At 42.8% G+C, this 22,785-nt stretch overlaps 1 protein-coding gene across 2 annotated transcripts in view; it reads left to right on the top strand.

Moving 5' to 3' along the window:
- Positions 1-2,192: 2,192 nt before the first annotated feature.
- Positions 2,193-22,785, top strand: part of CYTH3 (cytohesin 3) — a 53,008-nt gene continuing 32,415 nt past the window's right edge. Inside the window, exon 1 of one of the 2 annotated variants that reach the window (XM_064153770.1) lies at positions 2,193-2,814. In XM_064153770.1, the coding sequence (XP_064009840.1) occupies positions 2,784-2,814 (31 nt within the window). In that variant the 5' untranslated portion in view covers positions 2,193-2,783. The remainder of the gene's footprint in view (positions 2,815-22,785) is intronic. The other variant, XM_064153771.1, reaches the window with a different exon arrangement.

Here is a 22,785-nt window from a genome sequence, read left to right as displayed (position 1 = left end):
GTCAGCATTTCAGAGACAGCCTTCAAGAACCCACTATAATCTCAGTACTCTTTTGTACTATGTATCATTAATAAGTCACAATCAACTGAAAAGGGACAGGAAAGAACAGTTTCCTTGAGAGGGTGTTGAATGACATACATTTCAAAGTTTCCACAGAGTAAGGTAAAATAATGCAAAATACTGAAAATGTAACTCTTTGCTCAAGCTAATATTGATGCTAGAATAAAGAATATTCTGTTTGCAATTGTCTGATGTCACCGTGAAGCCCCTCAATTCAAGAAAGATGTTGAGGTGGTGGAACATGTCCAGAGAAGGGCAACAAAGCTGGTGAGGGGCCTGGAGCACAAATCCTATGAGGAGAGGTTGAGGGAGCTGGGCCTGTTTAGCCTGCAGAAGAGGAGGCTCAGGGGTGATCTTATTACTGTCTACAACGACCTGAAGGGGCATTGTAGCCAGGTGGGGGGTGGCCTCTTCTCCCAGGCAACCAGCAATAGAACAAGGGGACACAGTCTCAAGTTGTGCCAGGGTAGGTATAGGCTGGATGTTAGGAAGAAGTTCTTCACAGAGAGAGTGATTTCCCATTGGAATGGGCTGCCCAGGGAGGTGGTGGAGGCACCGTCCCTGGGGGTCTTCAAGAAAAGACTGGATGAGGCACTTAGTGCCATGGTCTGGTTGATTGGTTAGGGCTGGGTGATAGGTTGGCCTGGATGATCTTGAAGGTCTCTTCCAACCTGTCTGATTCTATGATTCTATGTATCCCAACTTTTGACTAGGACTGAGAGACTTTTTTTTCATATCCTGTTTGTATCAGGGAATCATTTTTATCTCTGCTGTTCATTTGGAGAATTTTAAAACCTAGTACTGCTTCCATTTAATCCACAGGAATTTTGCACTGAACTGGAAGAAGGAGGAGTGCTCTCCACAGCTCACTGTTCTGTGTTACTAGAATTAGTGACTCAGCTTGCTTTTGTTTTGCACTGTAATTTTCCTTATAAGAAAAGGGAGGGAGGGAGGAAGGAAAGTGACAAAAAGAACAAAGTAAGGTTTAAAACAACACAGAGAAAACAAAAGCAAACAATCTGTGATCAATTACAAAATTGCATTTTTGTCCTCTCCTAAGCTCTCTTACATAAATTAAGTTTGCTCAGTGTGCAAAAACGTTCAAAGCCCACTGCCACTTCATCTGCATTCAGACCTATTTGAAAACCATCCTATTATTGCACATTTCAAAACACATCTCTTACCAAGGTAAAACTTCTGGTTTATGCTATTATATCCTTCTTATACACAAACTTAGTAGATTATAACAATGTTTAATTAAAAAAATTAAACACAGAAGAGTATTTGAAAGGTTTGTGATATTTATGCTTTGCAGATGAGGTAAAATGCTTTATCATCAGAGCAGCTGTCAGAGGCAAACCTCAGCTCTCAGCAAAATGTGCTGTAATAACCACCTATTAGCCGCTGTGTCAAGAGGTGAGTGCTCTCCACACAGCTCTATGCCAGCCTGCGGGAGGAAAATGAAAAACCCGATATCTTCCTGTTGGCTGACCCTTTCCTCCCGCAGCTTCCTTTCTCAATAAAAAATTTACACCAAAGGTTTTTCAAAAATAAAGAGGGGTCGTGCCAAGCAAGGAAGGAAGGAAGGAAGAGTGGTCGGTGCCAGCACACTTTTGCTTACCTTTAGAGACTTTGGAGGATGCTGATATCCCGACTCCTGTGGTATCTCACCAAAGATCTTTACTGAGGAGCTAAGAAATCCCACAGATAGCTTGACTCCTAGGGCAGTAAGAAGGCAAATCCTTTTGGTTACCAATACAGAGAAAACGCACCAAAGCAAAAGCCACTGCTGCACAGAGTCCCATTTACACACAAGGTTCTTTATGACCCCTGCGCCAGGGGAAGCACTCAGCACTCTTGCCCTGGGCCGGACCCGAGGACAAGGAGCAAGCGCGAATCAACAGAAAACACGCTGGAACATCGCATGTCTCAGGCTCCTTTTCAGAAACCTCAACCCACCTCATGCCCTTCCTCAGGAAGATGCTTCAGGCCAGCTCGGCCCTCGCCTTCCCGTCACCTCCCCGTGCTATCTCCCCTCCCTTTTTAGACTCCTGGAAGGGTCACTGGTTCTGCACTTTCTGGCTACCCCAAAGGTCAACCTCCGACGACACAAGCCCAGCTGAGTCCATAGCTCCCCTCGGCCCCTCTTGCCTCTGCCCTCAGGCTTGCTCCCCAGCTGGTACCCTGCAAACCAGGCTCCTCCCGCTCCCAGTCGCCGCCCTCGACCCCCTCCCGCCATGGCCTCTGACAAGCCACGGGAAAGTCAGTTTACGGCCCTCAACGCCTCCAGGCCGCGCCGTGCGGAGCCTGCTGCGGCGGGAACGCGGAAAAGCAGAGGCAGGAGGCTCCTTGCTTCGCTCTCCCTTCGCCGCAGGGCTGCCGCCCCCTGAGGGGAGGAGGCGGTACGGCGCTGGCCGGCGACCCTGTGGCGGCGGGGGTGGCGGCACAGGGCCGGCCGGGCCTGCCTTCCCCCTCCGCCCCTACACGGGTCACATGAGAGGGGCGGGCGGCTCGGCCGAGGCGGCGGCGCCTGCTGCCGGGGCTGAGGCAGGGGTGGGCGGAGAGGGACTGGGCAGAGGAGCTCAGAGGCACAGCGTGACGGAGGTGGAGGAGAAGGGGCCGCGAGGCGCGGAGCGCCGCGAAAGAGGTGCCGAGTGAGTGGAGCGAGTCCAGGGCCTCTCTCAGCCGCGGCCGTCGCGGAGCGTCCTGCTTGCGGCCCCAACATGGACGAAGAGGGCGGCGGAGGTGGCGGCGGTGAGTGGCGGGACTTGCGCGGGAGGGGCCGCGGCCCGTACCTGTCGCCGGGAGCGTGAGGAAGGCGCGCCTGCCGTCGGGGCGCCCTGCTCCCGGGAAGGGGGCCGCGGCTGCCCCGCCTCTGAGGCCGTGACATTTGCTCATGCCGCTGCGGCCCCGCCGCTCCCTTCCCCTCGGCACGAAGCACTCCGCCGGTACTGTGCCGTCTCCCTCGAGAGCTGAGGGGCCAACCCGAGCAGAGTGACTGCAGCAGCGAGTGCCGAGCAGCGCCCGGGAGCGGGGGAGCGGCGCGGGCTGGCCTCGTAGCCGGCGGCCACAATGGGGGCTCTGTGCCCCGCGGCGGCCGCCCCCGCTCCCGGGAAGGGTCAGGCGCGGGGCGGGGGGACATGGGCTTGAGCAGGCATGGCGGGTTCAGGCACAACAGGGGGCGGCAGGGCCGGGAAGGGCAGGCGAGTCCCGGTCCTTTCGCCGCGGTGACAGCCCCGCGACGCTGCTGCGCTCCCTGCGTACAGCTGCGCTTCTGATGGGAGAGGGGAAGGGGGAAAAAAGTATGCGTGTTACAGTGGGGAAAACAATTAAGCTCTGCGAGGGCACTGTGTGTGTGATCCCGATGGAGGTTGGGTGATAATCACGGGGCGGTTGCTCCAGTTTAAACAGGGCGAACTGTTTCTCAAGGCAGCGGCGTTGATGTTGCCAGTTTCTACTTTTGGAAAATCCGGACCTGCGTCTTGGGAAGCTTTGAGTTTTAATTTTTATCTTTTGGATGCCGGCTTGCTCGCTTGTCCCAGTTTAAGGCGCTACAGACTTGCAACACGCTCCCCTCCTTTAATTTCTAATGTGTGTGGTGAGTGCGTGTGTAAAGCTGCTGCCTGAAATAACCAGTTCTTGTGTATCATCAGCGATAATGGTGGCTGAGGAGTAGCTGCTAATCCTGCCTTGGGGCAAAGGGATCGACTGAATGGGCTGTCCTATATTCGCTGTGTCTGTGTCTCTGGTGCCGGTACAGAATGAAGCGATGATGATAGACTTTAAAGAAAATGCTAGGCAAGACTGCGTTTGAATGCATTGGCTGATTTCTAAATAGGTAAAGTAAGGACTAAGCCTTGTATGATTAATAGTTGCGCGGTGCTTGCTAATTCTAAATATAATTACCCAGAACTCGGAAATCAAGTGGGTGTGGTGTTTGTTTTGACAACTTGGAAAGAAAAATACTATGATGAATCAGAAAAATAATTCTTCAAGCAGTTGTCTGAAAATGTGGCCGCTTCTCAGCAGGCATTCCTGCTCATTTTGTCAGTGATAGACTTAACTCTTCATCAGAAATCTTAAAAAGGGACATAAAAGCCAGTTCTGAAAAGGTATTATTCAAAGCAGTTGAGCGCTGTAATTGTAAAGAACAGAAAGCTCATTCAACTCAAAATGTGTTATTTTCGCAGTATTATGGACTTGCAGCTGTAGTTAAGGGAAATTAACGCGCTCGGTTTTGGCGCTGACCCTGTGTAATGTAGTATTAGAGTTGTAAACTGGAAAGGGGATGTATTGCTGAATCGGTCTTATATAAGGTGTTAAACATTTCAAAGCTGGATTTACATGGGGGGGGAATAATATTCAGGATCAGTGGGGGAGACAGTCTGTATTTAGCTAAAGACTGGTTCTGTAGGTAAAGTCAGAGTTTTTTACCTAGCATGCAAGTGGAGCTAGTATTTATCACATCAATAAGCGTGTTGCTTTCTTTAGGTTGAATGATAGTATAATTCGTGTTGTTTGGTACTTGGCTTCGTTGTAAGAGAAGCTGTAGACTAACACAGCAAAACTGACTTCTTGTAATCAGCGTCTTTGACATTTTACACGGGTTTCTTGTGAGTATTGCACTTCTTTCTTGATTAGAGATGTGTTATGACTTTTTCTTATGGACCTCTGTCAATTTGGAACACTAAGATTAGTTAGATCCTTTTCAACTGATGAATTGTTACTTCGAACTGAAAGGGATTATTTTTGTCCTTTTTTTAACTAATGGAAAACATCTAGAAAGTGTAGATTTGATAGCAAATTTTAAAATCCTTTGTTGCTGTTGAGTATTAAGACTCTTATGATGCTGGGGAAGTCTGAGCAGGGCAGTCTGGTATTTTGAACCTCTGCAGAACATCTGCAATCCTCAAAAAGTTTACCTTATTGAGTGGGGAAACTCAGAGAGATAAGCATATCACTGTGCACAAGTACTTTAGAAAGTATGCAAAATTATTTGAGGACTGCACACAATTCACCCTAATTAGAGGCTTGAACTAGATAATCGTCTGAATATCTAGGACATTAAACTGTGATTCAGAAGGTAAGCTGCTATTCCCAGTTCAGTTCTGCCTACTGCCCTGCTCTTCAGTTTAATTTCCATCCTATTCTTCAGTTCCCTTCTTTGTCAAATGGAGTCAGTTGTTTTACTGTCTTTGACAAAAACCCAAACCTGTGAATGAAATCAGAGCTGTTTAAAGTTAGGATTTACTTTTTTACAAGCATTTGATGGAAGAGAGATGTTAATTAAGGGAATTGTTCTTAGCACTGCTTTCTCTTTTGTGCGTGAAGCCCTAAATAGGGACATGCATTTGTATTATACAATCCACTTTGACACAAGCCTCCCATTGATTTCAGCAGAGGCTCTGTGCGTGGATTATTGATGCGATATGATCCGAGTCAGTTGGTGTTTGTCTCAACCTTCTTTTGTGTTCTGATTAAAATATCTCTGTGGTTCACTTAATCCAGAAAATCCCTCCTCCTCAGCTGATTTAGAACCACGTCTTTTGCGATATGACTGAGGCTTTTCTTATGTGCTTACTGTTATGTGGTAGTGGTGGTACCAGTGAACTGAGCTCCTCACGGTGGATAGTGCTGTTGGCAGCAGGTGGTATGGTCGAGTACTGCTAAGCAGTAAGTGATCTTCTGTGTAACGTCGAGATATAAAACAGTCATTGCTGGAGGCTCAGAATAGTAGTACTTTGTTTTTCTGAATTTGGATCCAGACATGCAGAAGCTCTGTAGTCCCCTGAATTCAACTCCGTGCTCTTGGAAAAGACTCCAAGATTGAGGACTTGCTAGCTGCATGTATGTGTGTTTGTTTTAAGCTGTCTTCACAAAGGACTCTAAACAGGCATGCCAAAAGGTTAAAATCCTGCTTCAGCCTGACAAATAGATCAGATTAATAGCACTAATAACAGCATTTAGGTTTCCATACTGGTTTATTTCTGAATTTTGAAGCTTTTTTCGGGAGAGAGCAATTCAGTTGCCAAGCTCTGTTAGTTGTTGGCTGTAGTTGCTAGCGATGGTGCCAGGTAGCAAGTTAATTGTGTTATGTAGACAGCCGTTGACAAGGAACTAGACCAAAAGACAAGGTCATTGCAGAAAGGACTCAAAAGAATGGATCTGCTGTCAAATCAGGTCTAGCAAGATGACTTCTGTTCATCTACAGGGCAAAGCAGTTATCTGTTTATAGGTAAAAGCTGTTAAACATAACAACCCCCTCAGATTTTTCTTAGAAAAAGGTGTTTTCTATTTTATGAAATACATATCCTGCTCTCACTTTGAGACATGAGCAGCCTAATTGCTTCTGTTCTTTCCATGGTGTAGTATCTTTCAAAAGCAGACATTAAAGATGTGAGCTCCTTATGGTTATAGGCATTTACACTGCAGTTAAGACTACATCTGTGTGGTTTGTTTATAATAAAAGAAGCTTGTAAAATAGCAAATGTATTTTAACACAGGAGAACGTTCATCATGTTTCACTCCCTACTTGTCAAGGTGGGTAACTTGTAGCAATAGTTTTAAAACATTGCTCCCAAAAGTTCTTTAAAGAAAGGTTTGTAGTTTTAAATGGCACTGCAGGGAAATGCCAAGAATATAAAAGCACACCTACGTGTTTGACTGCACAATTCAATTCTAGGGAGAGGAAGAGAGCAGATAGAGACAACACAAAAAACTCAATGACATAAATAGGACTTGTATAAGCCAGCAGAGCTCCACACTGTCTACTTATGCTAGATAAATATTTCTGCAAGCTACACTAATCTCATATTTGTGCAGATTACCTGTCAGATCAGTAATATTTTATTTTTTAATCTGTTACCACTCTAATAAAAAAGAGCTGTAATAAAAGATTAATAATTATGTTGTAAATATTAGTTATTTCTTGTGATACCAGAAAATAGACTTGTTAATTGCAGTCGCATTAAGCCTTTTCCTAGCCTAGTGCTTGGTGTTTTTAGCTCTGACTTGGAAGAACACTTTTTTAATATGATTTCTAGAAGTTGCCAAACTTACTCTATTGTCATATAATAGCATTTAGTGACTTGTGCTCAGCAATGTAAGCAGGCCATGGATTTAGGAGAACATTATGCTTATAACATAGCGCCTGTGTGTGCTGTTACATCTAGGAATGAAAGCTGTAGCATTTACTTGTTGGGTCAGAGTGTACATTACAAAACAATGTCTGGGAATCACAGGAATAGCTATGTGATAGTGACCTCCCCATGTACTCTTACTGAGTGAATATTGCAGTTCTTCAATGTCACTGGAGTTATAAGAGCTGTTACCCGTTGAGAGAGAAGGTAGATCTTGAGGCAAAGCAATCTTCCAAGATCTAGTCTGCAATTCACGTTGAACTTCTCAATCTCCTCATATTTATTTCCTCTCCTTCTTTATAGAATTTTGAACACTTTTTCAACAGGAAAACAAATGAAATGCACTGTGGCTTTCCTCTGGTTTCTTCTGCTTGCTGTCTTTTTATCCTGTAAGTCTTTCCTTTCCTGGTACAGCAGAAAGGTTTTAAAAGCTTTAACTAGTTTTGCTTATACTGTACTGTATCTCCATTTTATCTGCGGCTGTCTTCTGCTCCCTTCCTTTCCCTCCCAATGTGGACATGCTTTAGTCTGTTTCTTTTTACAGTCCGCCTTTGGCCCTATTTACTTTTTGAACTACTGCTCCTTTTCCTTTTAATGTTGAAAGTAATTGAGTGAGCTGTTTGCTGTCACTGCCTGAAGAGTATCTCTTCTAGGTTCATCCTAGATCCTTTCCACACTTGTCCTGACCCTTTGTACTCGGTACATTCCCTTCCTTCTCTTTGTCCTGCCAGCTACCTCTAGTACTGTTTACTATACTTCTCTTTTAGAAGCCTTGTTCTTTTTCTTGGCTTTTCCAGACTATTCTTGTTCTTCTGTCTTGTTAATTGTGTTTTCCCGTGGAAGATGATCTTTCTGCTTCCAGGTTTTTTTTTGGTGAAGATTTGCAGGACCCTGTGCTTGGTTTAATGCTCTCTTCCTCTCTACATCTTGTTTCAGGAGAATCAAATTTGCAAATATAATGGAACTATCGTATTTAAACTGATGACTCACAGCATGTACTGTGTGCTCTGGATCTAGTACCATCTGTCCCAGCTAATGTTGGCTTGTTTGACATCTTAAGGTTGTGTAATTGTCATCTTAAGCTTAATTAGTCTAAAACAGAGCTCTTAATATCGTTTACACCCACTTCTTTTTTTTTTTTTGATGTTAGTGAATGTGCACTGGCATCCCAAGTGGTTATTGACAAATAAATAGCAAGATGTTTTAATTTGTTCTTAAAATAAGCTGTGGAAAAGTTGTAATAAAGAGAGCAATGCAAGAGTATTGGAACCCTTTTGTGACCTGAAAGTTATGAAATAAGTTATGTTCTTCTGTGCAATATTAATTTTCCCATTTAAATGCACAAATAGACTTGATCAGGTTGTGGGGTCGTATGTGACACTTTCTGCAGGCTTGTGCATGGAACTAGCCACTGGCATGTGGGATGGTGTTTTGTAATGATATAATCAACTTCCATGGGTTTTTTTGCCCCTCCTTTTTAAAGTAAAGTGATAGTTGATGATGCCTGCTTTGCTTTTTCTCCTGTAGTTCATGAGTACTTAAGCATGAATGGAAGGATTGCACTTGTTTTCGTGAAGAGTTTGGACACATTGACCATATTCTTCATTCACAGGATTGAAAAAAAAACAAAGTACTTAACAGCTGTTTTGTTAGAAAAACCTGACAACTTACAGAAGTGTAAGGCAGGAATCCCGTGGAGGTGAAGGGCATGTGATTTTTGCTTGAAGATTTACAGAAGCAAAGAAAAAGTTGTGTGAACAGACATGATGCTGGCCTTCCTGCCTTCACTGTGCATCTTTGTAGAGCAGTGTGTTGTGTAGGGAAGGTGTGTGACTCAGGTAGTAAAAGCGAACTTAATCACACCTAGCAAATTGCTTTTAATTGCCTACAACTTCCTTCTCTTAATTCCAACAATTTCATGGGAAAACTTAGTATTGCAGATTTTTTGGACAGCAGCATTTCCTCTTAGTGGGATAGACACACAAAATGCACTAGAAAACCATGTGTTTTGTGGTCCTCTGAGACTTGCCTGAAGAAGGAAATGGCTTGACCTATTTGGTTGCTATGAACTAAAAACATTCTTGGATTTTGTTTTTTTTTTCTGTGAACATCTGTGTCACATTTATTTCATTACTTTCTGAGGTTCTTTAAAGCCATTATTTGGCAATATTAAGTTTTATTCAAGGAAAATAAACTGATGCATAAATACATAAGTGCTTCCATGATTTCATTGAAGTGATGATATTTCCTTATACATATTTATTGGAAAACCTACTCAATTATATCATAAAAGTTGACATGTTAAAAGGCAAAGACAAATATTGTCTAGTATTTCCTTGAGGAAAAAAAGAGAGCAAAAAATGCAGTAGGATCTCATGGAGTTAACAGGAAATGTTGCATGCTGGAAGCTTGTGAAATCTAAATCAGAATCTCAGCTGGGGTATGGAGTAGTGAAGGTCTTTGATGTAATTTTTCAACAGGTTGGACTTCTTGGTGTGGTTTTACTAATTAGCCCTCATTTTTTTTAGATTATGTGTTTATTATAAAAGAAGTAGTTACCTTATGCCAGGTGTATGGAAGAAATGTGATTTAGCCACCCGATGGAAATTGTACCAACAAGGACAGATCTGACTGCAAGAATACTAACTAATGGTTTTTTTCTGAATTCCATAAGAAAATTCCTCAACAGCAATTGAAGATCAATTAATTTGTAAAAGCTGAATTAGAATTTAAGTCAGGCTTCACTATCATGTCCATTGACTCAGCTGGATTGATGTTAGGAAGAAGTTCTTCATGGAAGGAGTGATTGACTATTGGAACGGGTGAGGTGGTGGAGTCACCCTGCCTGGAGGTGTTTAAAAGGAGGCTGGATGAGGCACTTAGTGCCATGATTTAGTTGATTAGAAGGGTTAGGTGGTAGGTTGGACTGGATGATCTTGGAGATCTTTTCCAACCTGATTAATTCTGCAATTCTTTGATTTTGAGCAGCTGCTGCTGTTTTTGCAGATGTGGGTCCTTAATACAAGAGGAGAAACTGTTCTTGGTTTTAGGGTAAAATATCCTGATTTTCTTAACAAAGAAGCTGCGTGAAAACAGTGAAATGAGTCTGCTGATTCCCAGGGCATGGAAGAGACTGAACAGTAACTGTGGGAATTAATTTTAGTGTCTCTTCTACTCAGCTACCAATTCTCACACAGCTTGAAAGAATATCTACTCCTCAGTCAAATCAGATTGAAATTGAGTGCTACGCTAGGTGTACTTTGGCAGGAGTTGATGGGTAAGAAATATGTCTAGTCTCTCTTGTGCTCACTCATTCTCACATGCATGCACACATGAGAAAAGGCTGAAAAAATTGGCATGTGCAACTAAGGGAACTGCCTCTTGCTGTTTTCTCTAAGAGGCACTGTGGGATGTAGTCATTTAATGAGTCACCTCTACGTTTTTCTGCTGCTGCCTCGCTGTAATACTGAAGTGTTACTCCTAGCATGGAGATGTGTAGCTTTTTTATTTTTCCTGATCTGATTCATACTGCAGAATCCCATTCAGGTTGTTTTCTTGTTTATTTCCAAGCATTCAAGGGTCTTTATTTGCTGTTCCATTTTTGCTTTCCTGTGCTGTAGATAATCATGTTCCTTAATAAGATCCTTGTTTAAGTCGAAAGCAGCGTTGCCTGTAGGGTCAGATAAACAGACCTTGTTGCCTTGCTATGAGGGAGAGGATTGTGAAAAGGGACATTTCTAATTGCATTAATATTATAAAATAAGGAATTATATTCAGTAGTCAGATTCCAAATAAGTGTTTTTTTTTTTTTCTTTCTTGCTCATCTAAGTTTGGACTAATGAACTTCCTGCCTAGTCATTCTAATACACTGAGGAGGAATTTTCCCACCAGGCTGCATTTTCTGTCTGAGTACAGCTTTCACCACTTGCAAATGCAATTTTTGAATTTGTAAAGCTGCTGCATGTTTTTGGTTCAGTATTTTCCCAGGAAGTGGAGGTTAAATGAAGTGGTTGTGAGAAGTGATGATGGTTCTGTTATGGAGAAACTCCATTCCTTGGGAAGGACCTTGCAAGTTGCATGCATTCTTTGACCATGAAACTCCTAATGTACACTGGGCAGGGATTTGGTTCTCCATAGGACCATTTTGAGAAGATCAAATGGACCTGCCCCCTTTATTGTACATACAAAGTGCTCATCTGTTCCTGAGTGCCCACACAGGAGCTCCTGTATACAAATTGTGCAGGCTGATGGTCCCTTATAATAGATCTATGGGCTTTGTTACATGGGGTAGGTGAGTGTGGGTCTGTGTTTTGTTTTGTGGTTCTCTTTTTTTCTACATAGTTTTGGTTCTATTTTATTTTTTTATTTCTTTTAACTGAAAAGGGTTCTGCTTGGGACCCACCCACAACAAACAGTATTTCATAGAATAGAATCATGGAATCAGTCAGAGTTGTAAGGGACCACAAGGTTCATCTAGTTCCAACCCCCCTGCCATGTCCAGGGACACCCTACCCTAGATCAGGCTGCCCAGAGCCTACTCCAGCCCAGCCTTAAACACCTTCAGGGATGGAGCCTCAACCACCATCCTGGGCAACCCCTTCTAGGCTCTCACCACTCTCATAGGGAGGAATTTCCTCCTCATGTCCAGTCTGTATCTCCCCATCTCCAGCTTTGCTCCATTCTCCCTCGTCCTGTCACTACGTAAATCTCAGGAGTAAGTCTTCAAGAGCCTCTATCAAACTGAAGAATTAGTTGATTTAGTCATGCATTTTGTAACCCAAGTATATACTAATTGAAGAAGATTCATTTTGTGTGTGGCATCTGTCACGTAACTGCCTAAGTGGTAGTCTGTGTTATGAAAATCTACCTTTATAGTCTCGAAAATATCTTTTATTTTATAGAGCTTTGTTATTATTTAACTTGCTCTTCTGCAAGTCACTTTTGATCTACTGTAACACCCTTTCAGTTATTCAAATCACCGTATCAGGTACTTGCAACATTTTAAAGCAGCACCTAGTATTCATCTGGGGACAAGAATATCCATGCTTGCTTTCCCACCATCTCTTGTCATTTGTGCTGCTGTTCCTGAATTGCAGTTTGTATAGAAACTGTGTCCAAAGCAGAAACTGATCGGCAAGGTCTGTCAGGGGCAAAGTTTAGAGAAATGGCTGTTGCCTATAAAAACATTTGGAGCCCCAGAGTGGAGAGATGAAAAGGTTTCAGATTTGTGACTAGTTCTGTTCATGTAGGTGTTGCTGGTTACTTCTGTTGCCTGGGCTCCAGACTGGGTCTTAAGCCAAGCTTCTATGAATTACATAAGGTCAACCTTTGTAGGCAGCGTGTGACATTTCAGTTTGCTGTAGATGTTTTTGCAAGGACAGATAAATGAAGCATATGGAGGTGATTATTTTTTTGGCTAGGGAAAGTGGATTTTTGTGCATTAAATATAGTAACTTTTTAAATATCTGAGAGGAAGCTTCCCCACCCCCAGTGACTTAAAAAAAATCAAAATCAAAATACATGTAGCGCTCCTCACTCTCATTTTATGCAGTATAAGTTGGAAAGACTGCAGTATTTAGTCTTGGTCTTGTACCAATGAATGATGTAGTATCACATGAATGTTTTCAAAGATTAGGTGATATTTAAGAAGAGAAGACCAGCTAGTTTGTAAAGTTTAAATCCTCCTGCTGTGAATCTACTGATGTCCAAAGTAAAGAGATTATACATTATGTTACTCTTTATATTTTGCTGAGAGCTTGCTTTCCTTTTTGTCTCTTCTACCTGCTTTGTAAGCCTGTGAAAGAACCATGTTAGGAAGAGGAAAGGTTGGGTGACATTGGTAATCCAAATAATACTCTGCAGTTTATGGAGCCTGTGGGTGGGTGGACTTGGCAGATAGACCCATTGTGGTATGTTAGACTTGAAAGACCATCTGGAGATGATTATTTTCTGGCATTTTGTAGTAAAGGTTTTTGGACAAGGAATTTTCTTACATTTATTTTTTTTAATGAAAGGGATGAGAAGAATGAAGAATAACTTCAGTTTGCATTGAGCACTGAAGTAGTTTGTTGTAGTAGCATATGGAAAACCAATTTATTCAAAGGTAAACTGCTAAAAGAACTTCTACTGTTTTCCTATTGGCCCTCTTGTTTTCTGAAGGCAGCCAAAGATCCTGTGCAGCTGGGACTAATACAGGATCCAGCTGTAACTTTTTTATTGTTGTTCAGATGTCCGGTGATGGTCAAATCTAAGTTATTGTGTGGAAATTCAGCAAAGGAAAAGGGTAGGGTGGGAAAAAAGTGACTCTCTATAAAAATATTCCAGTAAAAGCAACAGGAACTAGGAGGATCCATTTCAGAACTCTGCCATAAATCCCAGCCTGAAATACTTAAACGCCTTCAGATTTTGGTGTAGACTTTAAGTCATCTATGAGCTCTTGGTTTATTTTTTAAACAGAAGTGAAGTTAACAGCCACCTTCACACTCCAACCAGTTCTCCTAGATTACTTATGGAAGAAGATAGCAGTTTCTCATTCATAATACAAGGATTCAGTTAAATTTCTTCACTCTCTGAAGTGTTGGTACAATATGTAATGCTACAACACAGAATATATCTCAGTATCACCAAGGCTGGAAGAGACCTCATAGATCATCAAGTCCAACCCTTTACCACAGAGCTCAAGGCCAGACCATGGCACCAAGTGCCACGTCCAATCCTGCCTTGAACAGCTCCAGGGACGGCGACTCCACCACCTCCCTGGGCAGCCCATTCCAGTGTCCAATGACTCTCTCAGTGCAGAACTTTCTCCTCACCTCAAGCCTAAATTTCCCCTGGTGTAGCTTGAGGCTGTGTCCTCTTGTTCTGGTGCTGGCCACCTGAGAGAAGAGAGCAACCTCCTCCTGGCTACAACCTCCCCCCAGGTAGCTGTAGACAGCAATAAGGTCACCCCTGAGCCTCCTCTTCTCCAGGCTAACCAATCCCAGCTCCCTCAGCCTCTCCTCATAGGGCTGTGCTCAAGGCCTCTCCCCAGCCTCGTCGCCCTTCTCTGGACACGCTCAAGCATCTCAATGTCCCTCCTAAATCAAGCAGTTTTGATTTTACTAACTTAATTGTGCTGTGTATTGCTAGTTTTTGTTTTACAGAGCTTAAATATGTAGGGAGGGGAGCAGCCTAGGCTCTTTCTGCAGAGTTTAGTTCACCCTTGGTACATTTGGTGCTTTCAATCCAAGGCATCATTAGAGTCAGAGTTAAACAAAAAAGTGAAGCTCGCAGGTATATGGAATGATGGAAATGCTTGATGATAATCAACGTAATGCATCCTTTTTTCTTTCAAAACAGGGCTTTTCTGTTTGGTGTGCTGGTTTGAGGCTAACTGGAATGTTTTAATAAGGGAAATTAGATTATAGGCTGTGAAAAGGAAACAGGGGTGATGTCTACTTCACTCATAGGCTTGCTGAGAGGTATAAAAACAAGGACACAAACACAAATGAGACAGTCTCTGTCTGTTGGAGTTGCTGCCTGTGTTTTCTCCCTGGACTTCTGCTGTTCTGCTTGGATCTATCTAACCCAACTAATCCTTCTGCTTCTAACCCCCCTTGCCGATCCTCCAACTCACCTTGCACATAAGGCAGACTCTGGGATAAGGTGGAAGGGTGGTTGGGAGCCCCTCCTGGGGAATCTGATTTCTGGGATGGGCATTGTGTTTCTGTATTACTTTTAACTTGTATATTTCTGCATATAGCTGTAAATATTTGTAATACATTGTAACTCTCTGCTTGTATCTTGTGCTGAGCTGTGAATATAAAGCTTCATTCCTTAACTTCCAGATGGCTGAGTCTAGTCTGGGTGGTTTCATTGTGTTTGTGTGGGCAACTCTCAAGCCATCACAGGAGGGTTTTGGTTATGTTGGGGTGTGTTTTGCTTTGGTTATTTTTCTCTCCTTGTTAAAAAGCTTGTATTGCTCAGGTTTCTTTGTAACTAGCCTGTCATCCTGCTTGTTAGTTGCAGTGATTCTAGTGTAGAAATAAAAATGTTCAGGTTTCTGCTTCCTTCCCAAACCTTCTCTCCAAACTTTGCCTGTGGAATCCATCAAATGGCTACCTGAATTTCAGAATTCTTCTCCTCTGTATGTTGTTCCTCAGTCAGTTTGTCATTATGCTAGTCTAATTTAATAAGTTTGGTAACAATATTATACAATTGGAAGCCCTAATTGCCTGAAAGAGCTAGCTTGAAATACTGCAAGTTGTTTCCATTACTAGTGACAGTGAAAGGAGTTTTAAAACAGAACTACTGTCTCAAGCATAATCAGAGAATGGTTTACGTTGGAAGAGACCTCAAAGCTCATCCAGTTCCAGCCCCCTGCCATAGGCAGGGACACCTCCCACTTGAACAGGTCGCTCAAGGCCTCATCCAGCCTGGCCTTGAACACCTCCAGGGAGGGAGCAGCCACAACCTCCCTGGGCAAACTTTTCGGGCGTCTCACCACCCTCACTGCAAAGATCCCTTTCCTAACATCTAGTTTGAATCTCCCCTTTTCCAGTTTAAACCCATTACCCCTTGTCCTGTCATTACAAGACCTTGTCAACAGTCCCTTCCCAGCCTTCCTGTAGCCCCCTTCAGATACTGGGAGGCTACTATAAGGTCCCCTTGAAGCCTTCTCTTCTCCAGGCTGCAGAGCCCCAGCTCTTGTAGCCTGTACTCATAGCAGAGCTGCTGCAGCCCTCTGATTATCTTCATGCCCTTTCTCTGGACTGGCTCCAACAGTTCCATGTCCTGCTTGTGCTGGGGGCTCCAGAACTGCACCCAGGACTGCAGGTGGGTTGTGAGGAGAGCAGAGCCAAGGGGCAGAATCCCCTCCCTTGCCCTGCTGCCCACACTGCTCTTGCTGCAACCCAGCGCAGGGTTGTGTCTGGGCTGCACTCACACTGCAGGCTCCTGTTGAGCTTTTCAGCACCCCACACCCCCAGGTCCTTTTCCTCAGGGTTACTCTCAGCCATTCCCCACCCTGTGCTTGGGATTGCGCCGACTCAGGTGCAGGACCTTACACTTGGCCTTGTTGAATGCCATGAGGTTGGCCTGGACTCACCTCCGCAGTCTCTCCAGGTCCCTCTGGATGGATCCCTGCCCTCTAGCAAGTTGGTTGTGCCACATATATAAACACGGACAGTGTTTGTGCATTCCTTTCCAGCCACCTTAACTGGTTGGTGATACTAATTTTTTAATGGAGGAGGGAGAAGATGAAAAAAGGATGAACTGAGAAGGGTTGGTGGTTGGTGTGCTGGCTGCTGGGCAGCCTGGCCTTTTGCCTCACACTGCTAGAACATAACAGCAACAACAATTTCATTTTCCTTCCTGAGCTAGTAGGAGCTCATCTGTGACTTCAAAGTGGCCAGAAAGCTGCTTTGCAGGCAGAACACTTGTATCACAAATCAGCTGCACTGCAGAAATGCCTGTGATTTCCATATAGCACGGGAAAGTGGAAGCGTTTGGGGAATTCTTGAACATGGCACCAGTAGCAGATAGAAAAATGAAGAGGTTTTGTTTTAGTGGCAGGACTGCTGCAGTCTATGCATGGGTGATTAAAAACAGTTGATGCTGTTTATATGGTGTCTGAAAGAAGTCACTGTCAAAGTGTTTTGTAAATCTGCAACCAAATCTGCTTCATTTTGGTTTTTAAATTAAGGAGTTTTTCTTCTTCAATTTAATTAAGCAAATGGTGATGCTGATTTTGCTCTATTGCTGCATTGAGTGATATATGTTGTGTACCTGTGTTTGGGCTTTGGTCATGTTGTTGCCTCTCCCAAACACTCTTGTATTTGCTCTCTTATTTTCTTTTTAATACAACTATGGAAATAAATACCAGACAAAGAATTTGTGCTCTCTGCTGATTCTTTTTCATAGAATCAGCCAGATTGGAAGAGAGCTGCAAGCTCATCCAGTCCAACCTAGCACCCAGCCCTATCCAATCAGCTAGACCATGGCACTAAGTGCCTCACCCAGTCTTTTTTTCTTCCCATAGTAGTAGCTCCATGAGCAGCAATACTTTATTTTTTAAAGTTTTGAATAACTGGTAGTCAGAATTCTTCAAGTTGTTAAAGGTTGTGATGTTTATTTGAATTGTGAAGAGCCTAAAAGAATCTCTCAGCTCAATAATTTTCTTGAGGTGCAGGTCAGCTTACAGTGCACTTGGAGAAGTGGGTTGCATGTAGACTCTGTCCATGTCACAGACCATTAAAATGGAGCAACTAGTATAAGGAACTTTGCTTACAGGTTTGCTTTATCTGTATCCATCAGCTATTTTAAGGCAATTTCAGAAAAAAATGGTGACTTGAGAATAAAATCTGCCAGCTACGTTGAAGAAAGTAGTATGATCATATCTTTTATCTTGGAGAGAGTGAGCACAGCATTTCAACTGTGACTGCATTGGATTTGGGACTCAGATGGTCTTATAGATTATTCTCCGATGTGACAAGATAACATCAAAAGGTCCTTTTCAGATTTGAGAAATAGTAGCATGACAATTCTAGCAAAGTTTTAGCTTTTCACTACCCCATTTTACGTTTTGAAGAGGTTTCCTGCTGAACAAACACATGTTAGCCTGATAGCATTTCCTGTTTGAATTGTGAACAGTCAAATGACTCCAAAAAATTTATGTTACAGTAGATAGAGGGTTTCAACATGGAATATGTGCATACAATAAATCTATTCAACTGCTTCCTTTCCCTCCCACCTCCTTGCAGCTGGGAGTTCATCAGCTTCTCTGCTATATCTGGCTTCCTCTAGAGACTTTCTGGGATAGAGAGGTGGCAGGCCTTGATGAACAATGTCATGATTATATTCTGTGGGTCTGTATAAGTTGTCATTTTCCATTGCTACTCTTTCTCATGGAAACTACATCATCCGTTTAGCACAAGCACATCACGTATGCCATGCGGCGTTGCGTGCTGCAGGGTTTGCTGAAGGCTTGTACATCATCATTACATCCACAGAAAATATTTCTGGTGGCCAACCTGACACTTAACATGGGAAATTTTAAATATTTTTATTTTCATAAGGTTCTTAGCTAGGATAATGTTGGTTTGTCTTTCATTGGTAGTTCAGAATTACACTATATATATACACTATGCTATATATATTGGGGGCTGGACCAGATGATCGTTTGAGGTCCCTTCCAGCCTCTGATATTCTATGATACTTTGAGATACTTTGGCATGTGCTTTTTTTTTTCTTATGGTAGAGCTGTGGAAGAATTCAGGAAAGAGAAAAAAGAAATGCTTCTATTTGTTTAAGTCATGAGCTTTCATGATAAAATGCTTGCTGTGAGCTCTAATGAAATCTAACAGCCTGATTAAAAATTACTTGTCTAACTTGATTTTTGGTGACCTTTTTTATTTAAGGGATCAAAACTAGCTTCTGGACATTTAGAGAGACACTGGCTGAATGCCTGCAGCTTCAGTGCAGGTGTTCTCGTGGAGTTTGAAACACTTCAGCAATGTTTTAAGGTCTAATTTATAAACACATTGAAGAGATGGGAGGACAAATCTTATAACTGAATAATCTTTAAGAACTATTTTTTGTATGATTTTCACAGTGTCACCAAGGTTGGAAGAGACCTCATAGATCATCAAGTCCAACCTGTTACCACAGAGCTCAAGGCTGTAGGCTGTTGCCTGTCTACATGTATGCTGTCAGGATTAGGTGGTTGTGGATGACGCAAATCTATGCTTAACCACTTTTATTACCAGGCAACTTTCTCAGTGATCAAGAAATGTGACAGCAAAGAGCTTATCTGTGAGTGGTATCCTCTGGGTGTTTTGTATTCATGGCTGCATCGTCTGTGCTTGTGAAATAGGAAAGAATCTCTGAACTGCATTAACAAGTTTTCTCACTGCATGTAACAGAAGTTAAAACTTGGTATTTCTGCTTGCCCTGAGGCAAGTGCAGAAGGATTGCAAGTATATTAATGTGAGACAGATCTTTTTCAGTCGTTTATAAAGTATGCCTTTGTATAATGAAAGCTCTGCTCCTAAGAGCAGACTCCTCCTCTAGAAATGTGCTACATCTAACCACACTGTCCATGAAGCTGGTGTCTGGAGGTAAAGAATTGATAACTTGCTCTAGGTTGTCTACATGTAGGAAGTGGTATCTCTGATTTCTGCCTTTTGTGTCATGTTCAGGGGCAGCAGAACTAAAGCATTTGGTCCCACTCAATTGTTTCCCATTCAACGAAACTGTTTCCTATTTGAGCATGGCAGGATGAAGTGGGAATCTGAGAAAGAATGTTTATTAATAGGAGCAGCAGGAGCTGGTGGATTTAAAAAGAGGTTGAGGGTTGAATGCCTGTTAGTTGCTTGAAGATTTTAAATCTTTATTCACTTTCAGGGAAAATGCTGAATTTTATGTGCTGTAAATCAGAGATGTTGAGAGTAATAAAGCTAAATTGCTTCCAGCTTTGAAGTTGTAAGAATATTATAATTTTTTAAAGTACTTAGTTGAGAAAAGGTTTTTAAATTATTTGAAAACAAAGTACAAAAGATTATATATTCAGATTATTTTTCACTGATCTCTGGAAGGAATGTAGTGATTTTTGCCAGTGTCAGGCAGAGAAAACAGCTTAGAAAGGGCAGTGTAGTATTTTGGCAGATCTGGCTGAAACTGAGGGAGAGATTAAATAGGAGAAGTTTATTTCTTTAAATGAGTTTTTGCTCGGAATGCTAGAAGGTATGCTTGGAGTATGAAAAAAATCTTTCTTTTTGTAACCTAGAACTTGTGTCTGCACTTAGAAGGATTCAGACATATGCCAAATGTGCTCTGTTTTGGGAGGGCAGTGAGCCAGATGTGGTATGAACTGCTGAGGTTTTTTTGCCAAGCAAAGAATGGGAGAGCAGGGGTTTGACCTTACTGTAAGAGCAAACTTATCAGTGGGCTGGATAAAAAACCCTTTTATGTCTGGATTAGTGAGCTGTCAAGCTAATTGTTTCATGGTGTGATGGCAACCAACAATTCACAAAGGCTAAATGTACTCTTTTCTGTGGAACCTGAACTGCTTTATAGTCTTAAACTAAGCCTTACTATTCCTTCACTAATAAATCTGAATACATTCCTGACTTCTCCTAGTGCCCTCTTAGGCTACAGAGCATGTGGCCAGTGAGCCTGCTGATTCAGTAGCAAGGAGGTGGAGCAATTCAAGCTAAGATGGCCAAGAAGCACAACACTGCGTTGCCCACAGAGTGGTTCACTGCAAGTACTGTGGCTCAGTGCTTTCCATAGCAGGTAGCTGGATTAATTTTTTTTGAGTAGACTGCAGGAATGTCTAAGACATTTGTCTTGGGCAAAGGTAAATGCTGCTTGAGCAGTTATTTGATAGGTGAGCAGTCCTATATGGTTGCTTTCGGAGACTCTTCAGTGAATGGAGATTGTGTTCAAATCTGGCAGTTGCTTCATCTCCTTCAGTGTGCAACTGATCTTGGAAAGTGAATACATAGAAAGCTTCTGCAATAAATACTGCTTCTGAAATCTAATTCCAGAGCTGTATTATGAAGGGAGGGGGAAGGGGAGAGATGAACTTTGCCTTTCTTTCTGGAAACCGGATTTTTGTGCTTTAGAGACAGCCAGCTAAGTAACTGGCTAATGCTGTCTGCTAGTGACTGAAGTACAGTGAGCACCTTTCTTATTGCCAAGAGTAGATGTTACTGGAAACTTGTGACAAAGGCTTCCTGAGCCCCGATTGTCTTGTTGGAAACATGGTAGCTCTGATGAGCTGTGCCTGAATCTTGAGCAGGATTCAAGGGTATTGCTGGCAGGCAGACACGGGGCCTGGGCTCCAGGATCCCCCTGCAGCTGCTCAGCGACATTCCTGTCAGTTTTCCATGCTGTTACTCAAAATGGATCTGACAGGAATGTCTGCTCCTACTCTGATGTGTTTGCTCTTTGAGTCTTTTTTCCAAGGTCTATCCTAGGAAAAAATGTAGGTGTGTGCCAGCCAACTATTTCCCCTTCCCAGTAACTGGCGGCGCTGTGGGTAGCACTGATTGTGTAAGGACACAGCTGAAGCATATTGCTACAATTATTTTTTTCTTTTCCTATTTTTTCCTCCCTTCTCATAACATTTCAAAAGCTGAAGGGATCAGTGTGTTCTTGTTTGCCTCTTTCTCGCCCAAGAGATGATGAAATGATCTCTGCCTTCAGAAGAAATTGTCCCATTCTTGGTCCAAGATGCTTGGATCCTGGAGCCGAAAGCAATCTAGACTGGCAGCAGGACATTTGTGGTTAGTCCAGTTTTTCACAAGGACTACTGGGAGCTGTATACCAGTGGGAGATGAAATATTCCTGATTTCCTTTTCATCCATAGGTTCTTCTTGGGACTGCTAGGAGAGAAAAAAAGAGTGTCCTGGGAGAAGGAATCAGGAGAGGAGGATTTGCTGTTCTGTCAGTAGTTTAAGCGTTGCCTAAGACTCCACAGAGGTTCTAGGAATTACCCCAACCCCTCGAAAGTGAACACAGAACTAAATCCTGGTCAGTGGCAGCAGTAGTTCAAACTGCACAGCTTTCCAGCCTATGTGGGCTTTCACATCGTCAAACTGTTCTCTATTGACAGTCCGTGCTGATGACACTTCCTGCTGGTGAGCTGAAGAGCATGTGCAGGGCCACTTTCACTCCCTTAGAGGAGAGAAACTTCAGTGACGGTTGATGTACTGGATGTAGTCCAGTGCTGACCATGTCCCATCTTACATGAAAAGGGAATGTGGTGTGCATCTCAAAGGTAAATTATCTTTGCCAGCTTTCTGATCTGGATTTGAGGTAGCTAATGTATTGATGTAGTACAGCATCATCTCAATCTGTTGCAGGCTTAGTGGAAATTTGTTGAAGCTTCCTTACTTTTGTCACCTTACAGTTGTTTGAAACTAAAGTGATTTTTAATTATTGCCAGGGTGGCCTGTATGCCTGACTCAATCTGAAGTGACCTGCACTAGGCTGTGAAGTCTTGAGCCTGTCCACTCCTTTTCCATCTCAATTTTGTGTAATTCTGTCTAGCAATACTTCATTTTTCTGTTGGCCAAAATCATGAATGCCCCAAGTTAAAAGGTACGTACTACTTCTATTCTATGGCTTGAAGATCTTGCTCCTGAAAAGCCATTGCACCTACACTTCTTAACTTCAGAGGTTTTTCTTCCTACTGCAGGCGTGCAAAATCCACTGCTCTTCTGCTGCCCTTTCTTTGCACTGTAATGAAGGAAGGCTTTCAGTTTAATACATGATATCTGTAATGTGTCACTGAGCTATGCTGTGCATACTTGGCATGGTGTTCTGTTCCTTTCACCTCCAAGATAATGCTTAGAGGGAGCCCACATTTCTTTCCCAAGACTCCCACTTAAAAGATACATTTGCTGTCAGCTGTTAACCTTGGAGTCTCTCAGCATTATTGCTGGATGGTTCTCTCACTCTGAGGTACTAAAGTTTCCTGTGACTTGGGTCTTGTTATGAAAGTGCACAAAAGAAATTCAGAATTTGAAGGCCTCTACTCTTTATAGAGCAAATTTTGTGTTAATGCTTGCTGCAATGTAAGCACAGGCTCTAAAATGCAACC

The sequence above is a fragment of the Pogoniulus pusillus genome, chromosome 13 (genome assembly GCF_015220805.1).
Source record: "Pogoniulus pusillus isolate bPogPus1 chromosome 13, bPogPus1.pri, whole genome shotgun sequence".
NCBI classification, from domain to species: Eukaryota; Metazoa; Chordata; class Aves; order Piciformes; family Lybiidae; genus Pogoniulus; species Pogoniulus pusillus.
The sequence above is the reverse complement of the archived record's forward strand: the minus strand, read 5'-3'. Positions and strand labels throughout refer to the sequence as shown.